Genomic DNA, 19,476 nt, shown 5'->3' with positions numbered 1-19,476 from the left:
AATAGGGATGTGCCCCCCTCCCCTCAGGGAGGAGGCACAAGGAGGGTGTAGCCACCCTCAAGGACAGTAGATATTGGCTACTGCCCCCCAGACCAAAACACACCCCTAAATTCAGTATTTAAGGGAGACCCTGAACCCAGGAAATCGGATTCCTACACCTACAACAACAAGAAGGACTGCTGACCTGAAAGCCCAGCAGAGATGAGGGAGATGACAACTGACTTGGCCCCAGCCCTACCGGCCTGTCTCCAGGCTCAAAGAACCTGCACAACGACGGATCCAGTGGGTCCAGCGACCTCTGAGGACTCAGAGGACTGACCTGCATCTAAAGGACCAAGAACCTCCCGAGGACAGCGGTTCCGTCCAGAAACAGCAACAAAATTGTAACAAAGAAGCAACTTTAAAGAGACTCTGCACCCGACGCCCCTGGCTCGAGTTCAGGACAACAAACACTGCAGAGGGGACTCCCAGGCGACTCCAACGACATGGACACCCTGAGTCGACACCCCTGCACTCACCTGGCGACGCCTGCATAGAGGATCTAGAGGCTCCCCCTGACCGCGACTGCCTGGTAACAAAAGAACCTGATGCCTGGACCAAGCACTGCATCACAGCCCCCAGGACCAAGAGGAACCACCTACCAGTGCAGGAGTGACCAGCAGGCAGCCTTCATCCTAGCCCAGTCAAGGGCTGGCTCGAGAAGCCCCCCTGTGCCCTGCCTGCATCGCCCGAGTGACCCCCGGGTCCCTCCATTGCTTTCAATAGCAAACCCAATGACTGCTTTGCACACTGCACCCAGCTGCCCATGTGCCGCTGAAGGTGTGTTTTGTGTGCTTGTGTGTGTTCTCCCCCAGTGCTCTACAAAACCCCCTTGGTCTCCACCCCGAGGACGCAGTGCACACTATCTCTCACTGTGAGATAGTATATACAGAGCCAACTTCCTAGTATGATCTTGGTTCACAGACCCACATCTGGGGTCGGTACTGCTTGGGTATCTATTCTAAGGTGAGGAATCTGCAACTAGAAGTCTCTATCAGATGAACAAGTCACTTACCATCGGTAACGATTTATCTGGTAAAGACATATTCTAGTTGTAAATTTCTTACCAATCCACCCATCCTCCCCGCTCTGCGAACTGATTTCTAGTGACAGGGACTTCCCTTTTTAGGGCCCTAGTTCCGGCGCGTCAGTGTCCTTCATGGCTCTGTGCGTCTGTCGTGGAAAGTTGTGAAAAGAACTGACGTCAGCTAGGTTGCATCTATATAGGACCCACAACGTCATATCCGGCGACCATGGCACCAACAATGAACTCAGAGTCGACTGATGCCACCCGACGGCGTGCAGAGGTTCTGGTCAAAGAAAAATCTCCAGATCCAGACTCTCCCTGGAGAAAATTCTAAGGTAAGGAATCTGCAATGAGAATATGTCTCAACCAGATAAATCGCTACCGTATTTATTCTGCTCCTCTCCTTTCAAAGTAAACTTCATGATTTTCTTCAGGAAGGGAGATTTCATAACAACTTATTTCTATTTTTCAGATTTCTATCCTTGTATAGAGGCCCATGTCATACATACAAAGTGCAGAGACTCAATGAGTCTACCTCTTATACGTTTCGGATTCAGGCTTGTAATGAAGCTGGTGAAGGACCATTTTCTCAAGACTATACATTCACTACTCCCAGAACTCTTCCATCTGCCCCAAAAGGTAAGTTAATATTGGTTACAAGTTTGTCTCTTTCCTTTTACCACAAATTAAAGAGCATAAGATCTCTATTTGTAAGGACATATTGGTTTTATTTGTGGAAACTTATGAAAGCATGTACACAGCATGAACCTAAATGCATGAATACCAGAGTGCACTATCACCGCATTAATGAATCTAAAATATTTAAGCACCACCACAGTTAAACATTATATGTTGAATAGTGTAGGTGGGGTTAGCACCAGTTTGGCAAACATACATGTGATTTTGCTCATTCACCAGGTAGGTATGCACTGATTAGTTTTGAGGAATTTTCTGATCCCAGCAGCTGAGTTTCGGGCTTTAGAGGCATCGCAGTAGGAGGATCTTCTCATTTCATTCAGCATTGACAATTGAAAATAATAATCTTATGTTGGCCCCTTTAAATCAAACATTAATTTGATACGTTTCAGCCTGTATGCTTTGAAGGTCTCATCAGGGCTAATGGAATGCCAATTAGAGTCAACTGAGTTTGTCTGCGATTTGATGATGTTTAAAGCATTAACCTAAGCTAGAAACAAAACCAAAGGCCTCCTAGCCAGTAACAGCATTCCGTTCTGATGCTTTATTAATTTTTAGCATTGGCGATGTAGCTGTTGCTGAACAAAATGTGATTTTGAAGAAATACTATGTTTTGAGAACCCTGGAAGGATGAATTACTTGATGCATAGTGTAAAGTTTGCAGTGTGTTAATAATGTTAATAATTAAGGTCACCTATCAACTGCTGGTCCTGATGATATCTTCAAAGCATGCAGGCTGAAATGCTTCAACTTTGTTTGATTTAAAGGGGCCAACATAAGATGAATATTTTCAATTGTCTATGTTGAATGAAATTAGCAGATTGACACACAAGAGGGTTAGCTGTCTTCTTTCTTGGCTACCTTACTTGTGGATTATATACCCTTGAAAGAACATGTGTAACTCCTGTGGATACATTGGTCCGAAAGTGCAGTTATGATATTTCAATAAGATTTTCTTTGTGCTTCGTAAATAGAAATACTTTTGTATTGTGATATATATATATATATATATGAATGTGTTTTGTATAATATGTTTTTTAAAAATGTTGTTTATTATGAAACCCCCATTTGCTTAATGGAAAAATAAGCATGACCAACAAATCGTGAAATAAACAAGACTGAAGACAAAATTATATGATTGCAGATATTGAGTATTTGTCTGATAATTTTGTACACAAATTGGTTTTGTGATTCACAAACACATTTAAGCTGTGTTTTTTTTTAGTAGTCTTTGGCTGCATGTTTATTACTGCTTCTCATACTTTTGTGTTTTAATTTCTAACCCCAGAGTAGTAGTGATTAAGGGGCACCCCCTTCTTTTTTCACTAGACACTGTGTCTGGTATATTGTTGTCAAGTGTCTTGTAGGTGAGGCAGATAGCCTTTGATTCTAGCTCTTCAAATAACAATCTGCCCCTCAGGGGGGGCTTATTTAGGTATGTCTAAGTCCCCAAATCGCTCCTTTTGCCAAGCGTGTCTCAGCTATTCATATTCTAAATACTGGCTTGATTCAAGGATACTCCCTTTGCAGTGACGAAAAAGGCATCAGGCTGCCTTATTCCAAGAGAGCTTCTATCTGGGTGATTCCTAGGAGGTATCCTGCTCTGAAACTTCTCAAGGTTTCCAATCTCATTCATCCACACTCTTTTTCAGACTGGCGTTGTGTGTGTGTTATTCTTCCTGCCCACCCTATGCAGTTAGTGGCTTTCTTTCAGGTTCCAATGCCACTTGTGTCGCTAAATGCAGCGGTTGAGCACCCTTCCTGCCATAGAGTGCAAGTGCGACCGGCTGGTGAACTGTGCTCGGTCCAGTTTGTAAGTTGAGTGATCATGCGGTGAAAATGACCAGTCATTATGGCCACCATTTGGGTCACCCAGTAGTAGGCCTTTAAGACTGGGAGAGCGATCCCACTATTGTAAGGGTTACACTGAAGGGTCCAATGCGCTATCCTGGGGTGTCCATCACACCACAGTAGGGTTCTCAGGTCACCCTTCAACTTGTCAGGTGTCACCTCTGAGATTGGTTAGCGTGTTCTGCAGGGCATAGAGTAGTTGGGAAGCTTAATCTTTTTAAAGATGGCTGCCCTCCACAGCATGGTAAGAGGCAGCATATGCCACCTCTCCACCTGTAAATTCAGCACCACACGCCACAAATTCTTGGAGACACATGTATCCCTGTGGGGAGTGACAGAAATGCCCAGCTATTGGAAATTCCATCTCTCTCCGTTTGAAGTATCGGAGGAAGGACGGTCAGATCTAATGGGCTATAGGGGTAGCAAAGTACCGACCTGCCTCAGTTGATATGATAACCAGAGTGAGCCCCATAGGTCTTGAATCTGGAGAATAGCCAGAATTGAAAACCCTGGCTCTGTGACATAGAGCAGTATATTGTCTGCAGAAAGAAAGACCTTTTTTGACACTCCCATCGGCACCGGAGAATCCTCAGATGTCAGGACAGACATGGATCATAGCGGGCAACTGCTCTATGGTGAGGGCAAAAAGCAAGGGGGGCATCCCTGTCGGGTGCTCAGTCCAATTGGGAAAGCTGTAAAGAGGACGGCTTTTACCCTCACCACTGCAGTAGGTGCTTGGGAGAGTCGTAAAATCCATTGTCTGTATTTGGGAGCCAAATTCGACCTTTCTCAACGTCTAATGAAGAAAGAGCCAATGGACTGCATCGAACACCTTTTCAACATTTAACACAAGAAATGCACAGGGTTACAAATCTGGGTACATTAATAGTCCTATAGGGCAATCCTCTCTCAAACATTTCTGATAAGTAAATAATCGCCACCACTTCAGCCACTGAACCAGGATCTAAAATCCCTCTCCACAATCCAGCAAAACCGTGCCAGTCTATACAACTTCTGTGTGGCTGGATTTCATGACTTGTTGAGGAGATTCAAAGTCTGTTGCGAAAAGCCTGGCAGTTCCCATGTTCTCCTGAAATTCTCCAAGTCACCAACATCAACTTTACTGTACTCACCAAATTTTGAATATGTCCTCTTGGACCAATCTCAATCTTTTGAAAATTGGTAAGAGAATCGGAAAATATATTGAGAACTCTGGTAGAATTGTAAGCCTAAACTGGGCCCTCCAAAGTGGAGGACCTACAAACCATCAAAGTCACCTATGCAATCACTGAAAAGGTAGGAAATGCATAAGGAAAGAGACCTCTTCAATTCTGATGGCATGCCTCAAACCTGCAGACTCTGATCGGTATGCCAACTGAAAAACTTCCTCATTTGAGCAATCAATCAGTCAAACATTTATAGTGTGCAGCAAATCACACATAAGGGTCTTGAGGCGCTTGAGCTATATGCTGTTGCGTAGAGGTATGATCATTCAAAAATCCAGGTCTTTAGTTCTCTTCTGAATCTCTGGAGTGATGGTGCGGTCCTGATGTGCAGGGGAAGGTTATTCCATGAATTGGATGCCAGGTGCGAAAGAAGCACCCTCCAATGTTGGCCCGACGGATCCATGGGGTGTTGCAAGGGTGAGGGAAGTTGATCAGAGGTGTCTGGTCAGTTTGTGGAAGGTCAGGTGTGTGTTGATGTATGCTGGTCCTTTGTTGTGCAGGGCCTTGTAGGCGTGGGTCAGCATCTTGAACTAGCATCTCTTCTTAATCAGGAGCCAGTGTAGTTTCTTGAGGTGGGATGTGATGTGGGTCCTTCTGGGGAGGATGAGTATGAATATTGCCGCTGATTTCAGTATTGTCTGTTCAGGAGGCGTGTAGTGATTCCTATGTAGAGCATGTTTTCGTAGTCTAGTCTGCTAGTGATGAGGGCCTGCGTGACGGTCCCGCTGGTGTTTGCTGGGACCCATGTAGAGATCTTGCAGAGTATGTGAAGATTGTGGAAGCAGGCGAATGAGACTGCGTCAACTTGTTTCTTCATGGATAGCTTGCTATCAAGGATGATGCAGAGGTTTCAGGCATGGTCTGTTGGGGCAGGGGGTATGTCGAGCTTTGCTGGCTACCATGTGTTGGTCCATGGAGCAGTGTTGTTCCCAAAGATGAGGACTTCAGTTTTTTCAGTGTTGAGTTTTAGACAGTTGTCCATCATCCATTCCGCTACGTTTACCATGCATCTGTGGAAGTTAGCTTTTGTGGTGGAGGGATCTTCGAGAAATGAGAGGGTGAGCTGTGTGTTGGCGGCATAGGAGATAATTGTGATTCCTTGTGATCCAATGGTAAAAGCCAGGGGGGTCATGTAGGTGTTGAAGAGGGTCAGGCTGAAGGGCGATTTTTAGGGGGACTCCACTGATGATCTTATTGGTCTCTGAGGAGAACAGTGGGAGATGGATCCTTTGGGTTCTGCCAGTGAGGTACAATGCATTCCATTTGAAGGTGTTCCTTTGAATCCCGATGTGGGGGAGTTTTTTGATTAGGATGGGATCATTAGTGATGGGAGATGGTGCCAAACACATAAGACAGGCCCGGGAGGAAGAGGATTGCTGTTTCCCCCCGGTCCAGGAGGGCTCTAGTATCATCTGTGGCTGCAATCAGGGGTGTTTCAGTGCTGTGGTTAGCTTGAAATCCAGATTAGGAGGGGTTAAGGAGGTCGTGGACTTCTAGGTGTTGGGTTAGTTGTTGGTTGATTGGTTTTTTGAGGACTTTTGCTGGATGGGGAGCATGAGAGATGGGCTGGTACTTCTTCAGTTTGACTGGGTTGGCAAATGTTTTTTTCAGGAGAGGCCTCACTTCAGCGTGTTTCCATTCCTCCAGGAAGGAGGCTGTGGTGATGGAGGTATTCAGGACCTTCCTGAGCTTGTCACCGATTGTCTTGCTTCTGAGGTTGAAAACGTGTTGGGGCCAAGCGTCCGTGGGTGCTCTCAAGTGCACAGTGTTCATGATGGAGTTAGTGTCTTACATGGTGAAGAGTTCCCACTGGGTGAGAAGGTGTTCATGGTTTGTGTTTGTGGGTGTGAGCTGATTGATGCACTCTGCAGGGGAGGGTTGGCGTTCCAAGTTTTTGTAGACGGAAGAGATCTTGTTGTGGAAGAAGTCTGCAAGGTTGTCGCACGGTTCCTGAGAGGGGGGCTGATGTTCTTGTGACTGCAGGATTGGTTAACTCCTTCATGATGGCAAAAAGTTCTGTGCTGTGGTTTTTGCTGGCTTTGATGCGGTCTGCTAGAGTGTTCTTGGTTTCTTTCAGAAGGCAGTGGTACTAGTTGGGAGCAGTGCTGATGGTGTGGCGGTCTTCTGATTTTTTGCTGATGCGCCACTTTCTTTCAAGTTGTCGGCAGTTGCATTTGGTGGAGTGCAATTTTCGGTGAACCAGCTTGCTCTTTTGCTTTTTTCTTTGACCATAGGTGTCTTGGCAGGGCCTATGGCGTTGGCACATTCTGTGATCCACTGGGAGAAGCTCTCTGCTGGTTGTTCAGGGTCACGTGTAGAGTCTGGGAGGTGGGAGCGGAGAGTGTCGTTCCACTGGTCTTCTGAAGCCTTTTCCCAGTTTTTTTGCGTGGATCTGGGGGACACGGTGCCGGGGTAGGTGGGTACTGAGATTGGTGATGTGCACAGTGTGGTGGTCGGACCAGGTGAGTGGTGTGATATGGATGTACCGGACTCAGTGCTAGAGGTGAAGATTGGGTCGAGCATGTGCCCTGCAATGTGGGTAGGTTCGGTGATGAGCTGCTTGATGCCACTTTTGCTCTTGCTTTCCAGGAGGTCGATGGAGTCGGTGTTGCTGTGGTAATTGAAGTGGAAGTTGAGGTCACATAGGAATATGTAGTGCTCATTTTGCTTGCAGAGTGATGAGTTCCAGGATCGCATTGCAGAAGCTGTGGCGTGGTCCTGGTGGTCTGTAGGCAAAGGTGCTTCTGATGGGGCTTTTTCCACCAGCGTGGAGTTGGAAGTTGAGGGGTTCCCTTACCGGTGTTGGGTCATCAGGGGATGTCATGCAGCAGATGGTGTGCCTGTAAATGATGGCGATTCAGATTCTGTGCTTGTTGCTTCCGTCCTGGAGTGTTATCTTGTAACATTCGGAAATGGTAGTGGCGATGTCTGGTGGGCGATGGGATTTAGCCAGGTTTCTGTGAGGAAGATGACATTCAGGTGAGGGAGGAGATGGAGTTCCAAACTTCAATGAATTGTTTACCAAATGAACATTCATTGAGTAGGATGCACTGGAGTTGTCATGGTGGTATCTGTCGATATGTCGGGTGCGGCTGAGTTTGCAGTGTCGCTGGTTGCTTCAGTGAGACGGCAATGTCAGGAGAAAGGTCTTCTGGTGGTATGTGGGGATGTGTGGAGCAGTGGTTGTTGGTGCGTCTGGGTCCAGGGCTCGGAGATCAGCAGCGGTGTATCTAAGAGGGGGGGTAAAAGCCAGGGGTCCTGCCGCTGGGTGTGGTCCAGGCGCAGAGATGCTTGCCTTTTTTGCACCTTCGGCATGCCGGCAGGAGTGATGGTGGGTCGGGTTAGGTGAGAAAACCGGCAGCAGACAGGAGCGGAAATGGGGGAAGGGAAGGATTAATAGTGAAAAAAAATGAGGTAAGAACCATGAGAAAGCTCTCAGGAAAATCGGGTGGGGCGGGGGGGAAAGCTGTAAAAATGAGACAAAAAGAAGGAAAAAAAACTCAGAAAAAACAGGGGTTAGCAGGAGAAAGCAGTACAAGCAAGGCAAAAAGCAGGAGAAAGCACTCAGAAAAACAAGGGAAGAGGAGGAGAAAGCTGTAAAAATGAAGCAAAAAGGGGGAAGCATGGGAAAAAAACAGGGGAGGGGAGGAGAAAACAGTAAAAATTAGACAAAAAGAAGGATAAAGCACTCAGAAAAATGGGGAAGGAAAGAGAAAGTAAAAAACAAGGCAAAAAGCAGGAGAAAGCATTCAGAAAAACGGGGAGAGGAGGAGAAAGCAATAAAAACGAGGCAGAAAGCGGAAAAGAGTGATGCAGCAGCAAGGGAGAGCTGGCCTGGGACCTGCTGCACAATCTGTCCACAAACGCTTGAAAGGACCCCAAACACTCCTGTAGTTTCAAGAACACTGTCCTGTCCAATCGCCAATCACTGGAATATTTTAAATTCTTTGAAAACCATTACGCCACCACATTGCTTTACCCTAGTAAATGCTCCGCTTGACCCGACACTTTCCTACTCAAACTGCTTCCAAAAGACTCTCGCCAAATCCTCTGGATCTTTGGATTTTGGACCATCCAATTTATTCACATAGTTAATTGCTGAAACATTGTCTTTTCTTAATAACTGAACACCTTACCTTGTCCCTCATGAAACATTGTAATGCAGATGACCCTCCCAGCAATGCTAGAAAATGTATGTGCATTTTGCTCTCCTGTCCATCGCTCATCAGTCGATACCAAACCACACCTTGCACCTTGGCCATCTAAACTTGCATCTAAATATATTACCAATTCAGTTTTTTCTCCAAAAATTGCACTCCCATTCCACACCTCCACGTTCCCTAACCACTACTGAAGCTCATCCCTCGCTTCTTATAAAAAAAAAGTCTTCACTGAATATTCCAAACCAATTTTCAAAAGTGATGCCTTCAATCTCCGTAACACTTATTTCGATGGACCAGGAAAAATAGCCTGAATTGTTTAAGACAGAAGACCAACAATACGAGCCAACATCATCACAGTAATCTGATCTAGACCCAAAATTCTCAGAACCTCCTTCTTTATTCTTTTCAATTTGTTTTCTGACTTGACTCTAATCTCGACTTCTGCCTGTTTACCACAAAACCCAATCTTCCAGCAATTCCACTGCCAAATCTGTATAAAGCTTCACTCTCCCTTCGCTCTTTGCACCCAATTGTGATAAACCTGAGCAAGGCTGCTGTCCAAGTTTAACGAGATAACAATAAGGTTGATTTTTAACTGTCTCAAGTTGGACAATCTTTACGGTTCCCCTGCCTCAGAGCCTCTGTCACTGAGGTAAGAATAGAGACATTTGGACTGAACCCCAATTCTCATAAAAGGGTCTAAACCCGGAGGAGAAAGAACTCATTGTCATTCCTTGTCAAAAGCTGAGAAACAAACTCCATGTGCCCCCAGCCCAACCAATAACACGTTCATTAAAAGTTTTCTTAAAGTCACAGTGTGACTTCTGAATGGAGCAATAATCTCCCACAGACTTAGACATGTCCTTAATGAAGTCATCCACAAAAGGACTATTTGCGGCATTCCCTGCCTTTTTATTCACCACATCCACCAACTTCAGATCAACTTTGAGCAAAATATACTTCCTGCGCTCCACTAAAAGAGGGTTTTTTTGCGTTTCCTAAAAGGCACTCTGTGCACTGCACCCACTGCCTCAGTCTGCCCGCAACTATTTTTTTTCTGAATTACATAGGACTCCTCAGCCATGTCAAAAACCTTTGTTGAAGGCTTAGTCATGTCACGTAATCTGTCCTGACACATTTGCATACCCTTATTCAGACCTATCCAGGGATTGCATTCCCCTTCCCAATAAAAGCTAATATTTTTGTATCCGGCTCTGGCGTTACCATCATCTCATTTGCCAATGAACGGGTAGGATACTGTGTTGCTCTGCTTTAAACTAAGAGGAACCAATGCCAAAGTCTTAGTCTGAGTAATACATTTGTAAGTCAGTTCCCAGATATCAAATAAAAGCACACAAATACATGAAAATAAGCATTTAACTCAAATGGAATAAAACATGAGTATATAAAGAATGATCGCAGTAGTTAAGAATTCAACATTCATGGAAAGAACGGTGCAGTGAATCAACAAAGCATTAACATGTATATAAGCTAAATAATTAAAATGTAAAGTGCAGCACCATAGGGGCTAAATCTATCATGCTTGCCAGCATCAAGGTAGGAGAACTCCCCAAATGGGATTTTTTCTGGGCTCTGCATCCACTCCACAGATGAGCTTCTCTGTCCCAGTGCTGTTTTCCCTACCCTTTACATCTTAAACTAATGCAAAAGGGAGATTCTAGTATCCCTCCTCCCTTCGGTTATGAGATTCACATGCTGGCAGTACTCAGTCTGTGTTGAAAACACACAAAAGAACTGGCCATGCTCCGATGCGCATTCCTGAGACAGAGCTCTACCTTTCCCTGATGAGAACATTCTCATCCTTGTACACTCTTATCATAGCTGCAACCCCCATAATATATTCTAGCACAGTATGACCCTGCTCTGGTGAGAAGAGCGAAAACACATTCAGTGTATAAAACAAGTTCTGTGTGGGAAATACCCTCTGCAGCCGCTGTGATGGCATCTGAAGCTAAACACAAAATGGAGTCAATGAACAAGATGGAGTCGGTAGTCAAATACACATAGCATTACAGATACTATGATCTTAACCTTATTCTTAAATCTTTATGAATTTGTTTCCTCAACCACAATTCCATAATCTCTGCAACATGAGTCGTAGGTGTCTATCCCGGGGAAAGAGGGTGCTTCACCAAAATATAGTCAAACATATAATCCCCTAAAGGATTAATCGAAACCTCAGGATCCTTTTCCGATCTTTATAACCCCAACTATCAGACAGTGGTGTAATAAAACTTGAGGGGGCCTCCTAGCTAAGTACATAGAGGGGATCCCTCTGGACTCACTCAAGAAGAACTCTCAGGCCTGGGTACTTTGCAGAGGGGGTCCCCTCGAGCTCAGGTCCCCCTCACTACAGGGGTTGCAGGGCCCTTTGTTACTGCACTGTCTCAAAATCAAAATCTGATGAACAGCTCATTTCATCCTCCCCAGCGCCAGAGGATTCATCACTGCACACCACTGTATGCTCGCACCCTTTCTTTGAGCTTTCTCTTTCTTTCCCTGGTCCTTTAAACTGCCTCCAGTGTCTCCTTTGTCACTTCCAAAACCTGTGCGATTACAGAATACTTTCTCTGCCTCTGGAGACTTTTTTCTCTTTCTCTGACTAAAGCTTATCTTAATATTCTTGCTTTTCCTTGAAGCCTCACCACTCTTCTCATCACAAGAGTTTGTCTCTCCAGCTGACCAAAACCGTTCTTCTTCTGTAACAGAAGGTCCAATTTCCTCTCCATTCTGTCACCAATCTCCTAGAATTTTTTTCAGTTATTCTCTTTAGCTCATCCTCCTTCATATTCTCCTGCTCAATTAGAGCCCCTTCAGCACTTATTTCAATCTGATAGAGACTTCTAGCTGCAGATTACTTACCTTAGAATTCCGTGGCGTCACCTTGGAATCTGGAATTTTTCTGCTGAGCAGTACCCTGCGCGCCCGTCGGGTGGCATCATCCGGCTCCGCGTGGCGTCATTAGCGTCATTGGAGCCGTCTGTGACATCACAGCCTTCTATATAGGCACCACCCGGCACACGTACGTCAGTTATTGTCCTTCCACGCCGGTTAAGCGCAGATCCGGAAAAAGATACCCTTTTTTTCGACGTTTTTGTCGAAGATTTTTTCGAATGGTCTGCTCAATGTCTTTGAGAAAGACTGGATTTAAATCGTGTGGTGCATGTCATCGCACCATGTCAGTTACGGATCCACACCAAGTGTGTCTCTGGTGCCTTGAAAAGGACCATGATTCGAAGTCGTGTTCCGACTGTCGGGCCATGGCTCCCAAGGCCTTCAGAGAGAGAGAGATCTCTCAAGCTTCTAGCGGCCCGGCAGCCGCCTTCGGTTAGCCTGACTTCGAGGAGATCACGGTCCTGCTCTAGGAGGCACAAAAAGAAGAAGCAGTCCAAGCGGACTTTGACTTTGCCACGCCTGTTGGCCGACAAGCCGTCCAGGAAATATCGATGTTCCGAGCGCCGGGGTGGACTCTGTGTCTTCCCCCTTTTCAGGGGACCAGAGCGACCCCGCTCAAATCAAAGAATTTTACAAGGCTATGCGCTTTGATTTTGAGTGGGCTTCACCCTCGCTTGGGTTCTCGAACCCTGCGGGGTCAGCAGGTGCCCCATCGGATTCAACGCTGGCAGCTTTGGCCTCGGTGCTGTTGGGAACCCCGGGATTCATTAGCAGATCCGGACCGGCACCGGTTTCTCTCAGTCGACCTCCTCCGGCGCTGGGCCCGATGTCGACGCTCCCTCCACCACCAGCCCCCATCCTCAATCTGGATTATCTGGAGCTGGAACAGTGTCGTACAACGCCAACTCCGACTTCGGTGCCGATTAGGCCCAGATCAGTGCCTGAAGCTTATTCAGAACAGCCAGGCACGGGAGAGGAGTGGAAGGGGTCAGAGGACCCTTTAGAATATGGATTGGAGGATGAACAGGACTGGTATGAGGGTCTAGGGGAAGTCAGTGGACTGGATACTTCTCCAGATGCTGGCATGCTCTCTACTCCCACTGTGGCTGCGGAGAAGGTTGGGTACATCTTAAGCCATGGTGGTGCGTAGGGCAGCTGTGGTCTTGGACCTAGACTTGCCTGCAATGCCAGTCAGGACTAATCTCCTGACAGAGATGCTTCAGCCGGGGGTTGCTACATCAGAGCCGATGTTACCCTTCAATGAAGCCCTCACATATGTCCTTCTGGGGACATGGTCCAAACCCAGCACAGGGGCTCTTGTGAATAGGGCAATTGGCCACCACCATAGACCTGCTCCAAACTACCCTAGTTTCCTCACCCAACACCCCACCACTAAGAGATTGGTGGTCCAAGCCTCCACTTCCCATGGCGCCTTCCCTTCTGCCCATCCAGATAGGGAATCCAAGAGGCTGGACCAATTTGGAAAGAAGTTGTTTTCTTTCTCCAGCCTGGCATTGAGGTCGGTAAACACCTCTTGCCTATTGGAACATTTTTCCCATACTTTATGGGATACGGTGGCACAGGTGCTGCCCCAGGTTCCGGAGGGTGTACGAGTCACTCTCATCCATGCTGTCAAGGATGGGAGAGATGCAGCCAAGTTTACCATCAGGTGTGGCTTGGACACGACCGACTCACTGGGCAGGGCGATTTCTTTGACAGTGGCCCTCTGTCGCCTCACCTGGCTATTTTCTACTGGCTTTTCGGGGGATGTCCAGTCGAGTTTGATTGACGTGCCTTATGATGGTTCTCACCTTTTTGGTGAGAAGGCAGACTCTGCGCTTGAGAGGTACAAGGATTCTCAAGCTACGGACAGATCCTTGGGCCTTTCAGCACCGGCTCGTCAGCAGTATGTCTATCGTCCCTTTCGAGGCTTCGGAAGTGGTGCGGTACCACGCCAGCCACAGGTTAGCCACCGGCCTCCGGCTTCACAGCATCCTGTGCGAGGACGAGGTCGTGGTACTGTCAGACCCAGAGCGTCTGGCCAGAGTTCGGCCACCTCCCAGCCCCCCCTCTTCCACAGCGCCCAAGCCCTCCTAGTATGGTTCTGCAAGACCATGTCCGTTCAATTGGAGGGAGGATTCAGTTTCATCTCCCGCACTGGCAGTCGATAACATCAGACAATTGGATCTTGCAGATCATACAGAAGGGCTATTCCCTCCCCTTCGCTCCCTGTATCCCTCCAGTAAAAGAACGGCTGATGGAGAATCTTACTTGGAGAATCTTACTCCGCAAGGAAGTTACGGCTCTCTTGGCCAAGGTAGCCATAGAAAGGGTCAGAAGTAGGCAGTGGTTGTTATTCCCGCTACTTTCTGATTCCCAAAAAGAACAAGGGCCTTCGCCCTATCCTGGATTTAAGGGACGTCAGTCTCTTCCTCAAGAAGGGGAAATTCAAGATGCTCACTCTTGCTCAGGTCTTGTCTACCCTAGACCAAGGAGACTGGATGGTAGCATTGGACTTGCAGGATGCGTATTTTCACATCCCTATTCTGCCCGCCCACAGACGTTATTTGCGGTTCAAGGTGGTCCACGAGCACTTTGTTTACTGTGCTCCCCTTTCGGTCTCACCAGTGCCCCTTGGGAGTTCACCAAAGTTATGGCTGTGGTGGCAGCTCATCTGTGCAGGCTAGGGATTTCAGTCTTCCACTACCTCGACAACTGGCTGTTGAAGGCTCAGATGCCCCAGGCTCTTGTCACCCACCTTCAGACTACAGTGGACCTCCTGCATTCGCTAGGGTTCACTATAAACATGCCGAAGTCACACCTGACTTCCTCTCAGAATCTCCCTTTCATCGGAGCTGGCCTGGACACAGTGCAGTTTCAGGCCTATCCTCCCGAGCAGCGAGTCCAGGATATTCAGGTTATGTTATGTTATGTTATGATGTTTCAGTCTCTATCCTGGATATCGCTGAGACAGACTCTGAGGCTGTTGGGACTCATGGCTTCCTGCATCCTAGTAGTCAAACCTGCCAGATGGCATATGAGGGCTCTGCAGTGGGACCTGACGTTCCATTGGGCACAGCATCAGGGAAATCTTACCAACATGGTTCAGATCTCAGAGGGAACTGCAAAGGATCTGCAGTGGTGGTTAGTGAACTGCGATTGGGTCAAAGGCAGACTCCTCTCCCTTCCCCAACTGGATCTTACAGTAGAGACAGATGCGTCCCTTCTGGGATGGGGCGGCCATCTGGGAGAAGTGGAGATCAGGGGCCTCTGGTCTCCGGCAGAATCTGGGCTTCTTATCAGCTTATTGCAGCTCCATGCGATCCAGCTAGCATTAAAGGCATTTCTTCCTGTTGTGAAAGGGAAGATAGTGCAGGTGTTCACGGACAACAATACCGCAATATGGTACTGCAACAAGCAGGGCGGTGTGGGGTCGTGGACCCTTTGTCAAGAGGATCTATGTCCCTGGACGTGGCTGGAACACCAGGGCATAACCCTAGTGGTTCAACATCTGGCAGGTTCTTTGAACACCAGGGCGGACAAACTCCGACAGAGATGCTTAGCGGATCACGAATGGTGTCTCCATTCGGAGTTGGCGCACGCACTCTTTCAGCAGTGGGGAGAGCCTTGGTTAGATCTGTTCGCCTCTGAAAAGAACGCGGAATGTCAGCAATATTGCGCGTTGGAGTTTCCAAGGCGCATATCTCTAGACAACGTTTTTTATCGCTAGTGGAGTTCAGGCCTCCTGTACGTCTTTCCGCCCATACCACTTCTGCCCGAGTTCTCAAGAAAATCAAGAACGACCGGGCCCAAGTAATCCTAGTGGCTCCGGATTGGGCATGAAGAGTTTGGTATCCAGAGCTTCGCAAAATGAGCATCAGTCCTCCAATCAAGTAGCTTCTTCAGGAGGATCTTCTGTCACAGCAGTAGGGGAAGGTTCTCCACCCGAACCTGTCAACTCTGTGGCTTCATGCGTGGAGATTGAGCGGCGGCAGTTGATGGTTTATGACCTCCCTCCCGAAGTCTGTAATGTTATTCTGGCAGCCAGGCGTCCCTCTACTAAGACGGCTTACGCCTGCCGAAACGTTTTGGATTATATTGCACAGAGGTCTATTGATCCTCTTTCTTCTTCTCTTTCTAATATCCTTCTTTTCATTCTGACACTTGCCAACAGGGTTCCTCCTTAGGGGCTCCTAAGGGCTATCTTTCTGCCTTATCGGCTTTTCTTCGCTTGCCTGATCAACAGTCTTTAAGTCTCCTATTGTACAGAGATTCTTTAAAGGGCTTGAACATATGTTTCCACCTACGCCTTTTGTTATTCCCCAGTGAGACCTTAATCTAGTGCTTACTTTTCTTATGTGTGCTTCTTTTGAGCCTTTACATAATTGTCCTCTCCGGCTGCTCACTATCAAAACACCCTTCTTAGTGGTGATCACTTCTGCCAGGAGAGTAAGTGATATGCAGGCTTTATCATCAAAACCGCTGCATCTCACAATATATCCTGATAAGGTAGTCCTCAGAACTCGTGCCTCTTTCCTCCCCAAGGTGTTGACCTCTTTCCATCTGGGTCAGAATAACACCCTGCCCACTTCTTTGCTCCACTGCATCCCTCTAAAGAAGAGGTGCGTCTCCACAATCTGGACCCAAAAAGAGTGTTGTCGTTCTACGTTGACCGTACAGAAGAGTTCCAGGTGGACGCCCAACTGTTTGTGGGGTACGTTGAAGCAAAAAAGGGTCAGGCAGTCCAGAAACGAACCATTTTGCGCTGGGTCATTCTCTGTATTAAAATCTACTGCGCATTGGCTAAGAAGCAGCCTCCTGAGGGCTTGAGAGCTCACTCTACAAGGGGGAAAGCTGCTACCACAGCGTTAGCTCAAGGCGTGCCAGTACTAGACATCCACCAGGTGGCAAGATAGGCTTTCTTGCACACGTTCCCATGACACTACTGCCTGGATAACCAGGTGAGAAGAGGGGCATTTTGCTCGCTCGGTTCTACAGGACTTCCTTGTGTGAAGTATATCTTCGCAGCCCACCGCCAGGTAGCTTTGGTATCTATTCTAAGGTAAGGAATCTGCAGCTAGAAGTCTCTATCAGATGAACAAGTTACTTACCTTCGGTAACAAATTATCTGGTAGAGACTCTATCTAGCTGCAGATTCCTTACACCAACCCAGGCCTCCTCGCTCTGTAGATATATACTATATTTTTTGGATTTTTACCATTTCTCCAGGGCATGTCATTTTGCTCAGACAATCAAAAAAAATGTTGGTTCTTCCATGACTGCGCTTCTGGCGTGGGAAGTTGTGGAAAAGAACTGACGTACTTATGCTGGGGTGGTGCCTATATAGAAGGCACAGGCTGCTCCAGCGAGGCTGATTACGCCACACGGAGCCAGACGACGCACATGGATCTGAACAACGCCATCCGACGGCGCGCGCAGGGTACAGCTCAGCAGAAAAGTTCCAGATTCAAATTTGACACCAGGGAATTCTAAGGTAAGGAATCTGTAGCTAGATACGATGGTGAATAGCATGTTCATTTAGTATCTATCCAATAAATAAGCAAGTAAAATATGCCAAATTTCTCCTCAATCCATAAACAATACCGATCTTGATTGAAATAGGGTGTTTGCGAGAGAACCCGTTCTGTCAGTCCTGCATTTCAATTTAATAACATTACAAACCTCCCAAAGCCGCAAAATGGCCGCTGAGTAATGACGCAATGCACGAATGCAGTTGAGCATCATCCAAATCTAGTACTTTTACAATGTTTACAATTCGCTCCTGAAGAAGCTTCACTTCTCCGCAATCCACCAGAGCCCTGCTCGCGCCCCTACTATTCTCAATTCAAAGAAAAGTGCAAAGGACATGTTTGGAAATATTTTTCTATCAACCCTTTGAAATTACCTTGCTATAGTATAAATGATATAGATACGGAATTCATATGCATCTTCGATTGATATCAAACACATTAGTTAACTTTCAGTTCTCCGTGTCAACAGAGCACACACGCAGTAGTAATCTGCATGGAACAGCGCAGCAGCAAAGAAAGAAAGAAGCTGACTGGGGCTTCTGACCTTTTATGTTCTTTGACATTTTTGTAGTGTTCCATGTTCTTTAAAGGGTCTGCTGTGAGTATTGACTATAAATTAGATTGCTTAATTTTAGCCTCTGTGTCTTGCCACAATATCCTTTTTTAACACCAGTTTTCGCATTTGTCTAATAGGTAATCCATTTTTCCTATTTTTTGCTGTTTCAAGCTAATAGTTGTTTGTGGTGAAAAGAGGTGTGAAACCCATGGATGAGCCCAGAAATGTATACATTTCTGAGAACAAAACAAGAGTCTGAATTCAGCCTGGGGTAATTTGTATTTATTGATCCTGGTTTTCAAAATGAAACTAATTTGTTGACATCCAAACGTAATGAAAATAATTAGGAAATAATAGCAGTTAATGTAAGTGTTTTTATCTGTAGTGTTTTGCCTTAATGGCCGATTTCCTAAAGTGACATATTGCTATGTCCATCAGACCCCAACTGGTCTCAGGAATATATAGTGTTTGTTGACTGGCCAGACACACGCTAAATCCAGAATGAGCAACCAAGCTGTAGTTTTAAATTACTTTTCTTTGTGTACCAGCCATACAGCAGTTCATATGTTAAAATCTACAAAAATGGCATGAAGGAAACCTGTATATTTTTGAATTGTGCATGTAGGAACCTGGCCTGGTCTGTGATGGAAACCAATGTTGTTTGCACCTTATGCAGGGTCCAGGCTACCCCTATCAGTTAGTGAAACAGTGTCTAGGAAGCCAGGGCTCTCTAGTAGTAGCTGTGGTGTGCAGCCAAGACTTATTTATCTAGGAGGAGTGTAAAGGACTTGCAGTACCACAGTAGTCACACAGTAGCTTATCTGTCATAAAAGGAACCACATAGTATTGCAACAATAAAGGTACTTTATTACAGTAACACTGAACTAGATTACTTATAGGCAGCTCCCCAACTGGAGCGAAGTACACACTATATACACACGGTATGTATTAGGGATTAGCATAGAAAAATAACAAGCATTGTCAAGAAATAGTGGAAAATAGCTAGGACCCTATGGGGGGGACCAAACCATATACTAAGAAAGTGGACTGTGAAGTTAGGTCCCCCACCTAAGGATGTGGGATAGTTAAAGAACTCAGGACCCCAAGAGGTGAGTACTTAGATGACCCCCAGCGACCAGGAAAGCAGAGGTAAGTTACCTGGTCTTCCTATAGACTAACAAGGAGGCTTGGAAAATGAGTAGAACCCAACAGTGGATTCCATAAGAAGGGGACCTGCAAGACAAGGGGACAGAGTCCTGTCCACACAGGAGTATCCAGGTTAGGCAGGAGCCACTATCCACCCTTCCGTGGATGAAGAACCGGGTTAACGTTGGATGATAAAGGCCAGCTGTGGAGCCCAAGAGCTGAAGAAAAAAGTCCCTGAAGTTGTGCAGAAGCTGTCCCAATGCTGGTCACAGTCAGGTCAGTGGTCAGAAGGACCACCAACAAGCCTTGGCAAACACAAATTTGG

At 46.6% G+C, this 19,476-nt stretch overlaps 1 protein-coding gene across 2 annotated transcripts in view; it reads left to right on the top strand.

Annotated features, from left to right (window-relative positions):
- FNDC3A (fibronectin type III domain containing 3A) overlaps nt 1-19,476 on the top strand; it is a 1,418,915-nt gene that overhangs the window by 1,327,540 nt on the left and 71,899 nt on the right. For both annotated transcript variants that reach the window (XM_069205374.1, XM_069205375.1), the window contains one exon: nt 1,539-1,705. In XM_069205374.1, the coding sequence (XP_069061475.1) occupies nt 1,539-1,705 (167 nt within the window). The remainder of the gene's footprint in view (nt 1-1,538; nt 1,706-19,476) is intronic.

The sequence above is a fragment of the Pleurodeles waltl genome, chromosome 8 (genome assembly GCF_031143425.1).
Source record: "Pleurodeles waltl isolate 20211129_DDA chromosome 8, aPleWal1.hap1.20221129, whole genome shotgun sequence".
NCBI classification, from domain to species: domain Eukaryota; kingdom Metazoa; phylum Chordata; class Amphibia; order Caudata; family Salamandridae; genus Pleurodeles; species Pleurodeles waltl.
The sequence above is the reverse complement of the archived record's forward strand: the minus strand, read 5'-3'. Positions and strand labels throughout refer to the sequence as shown.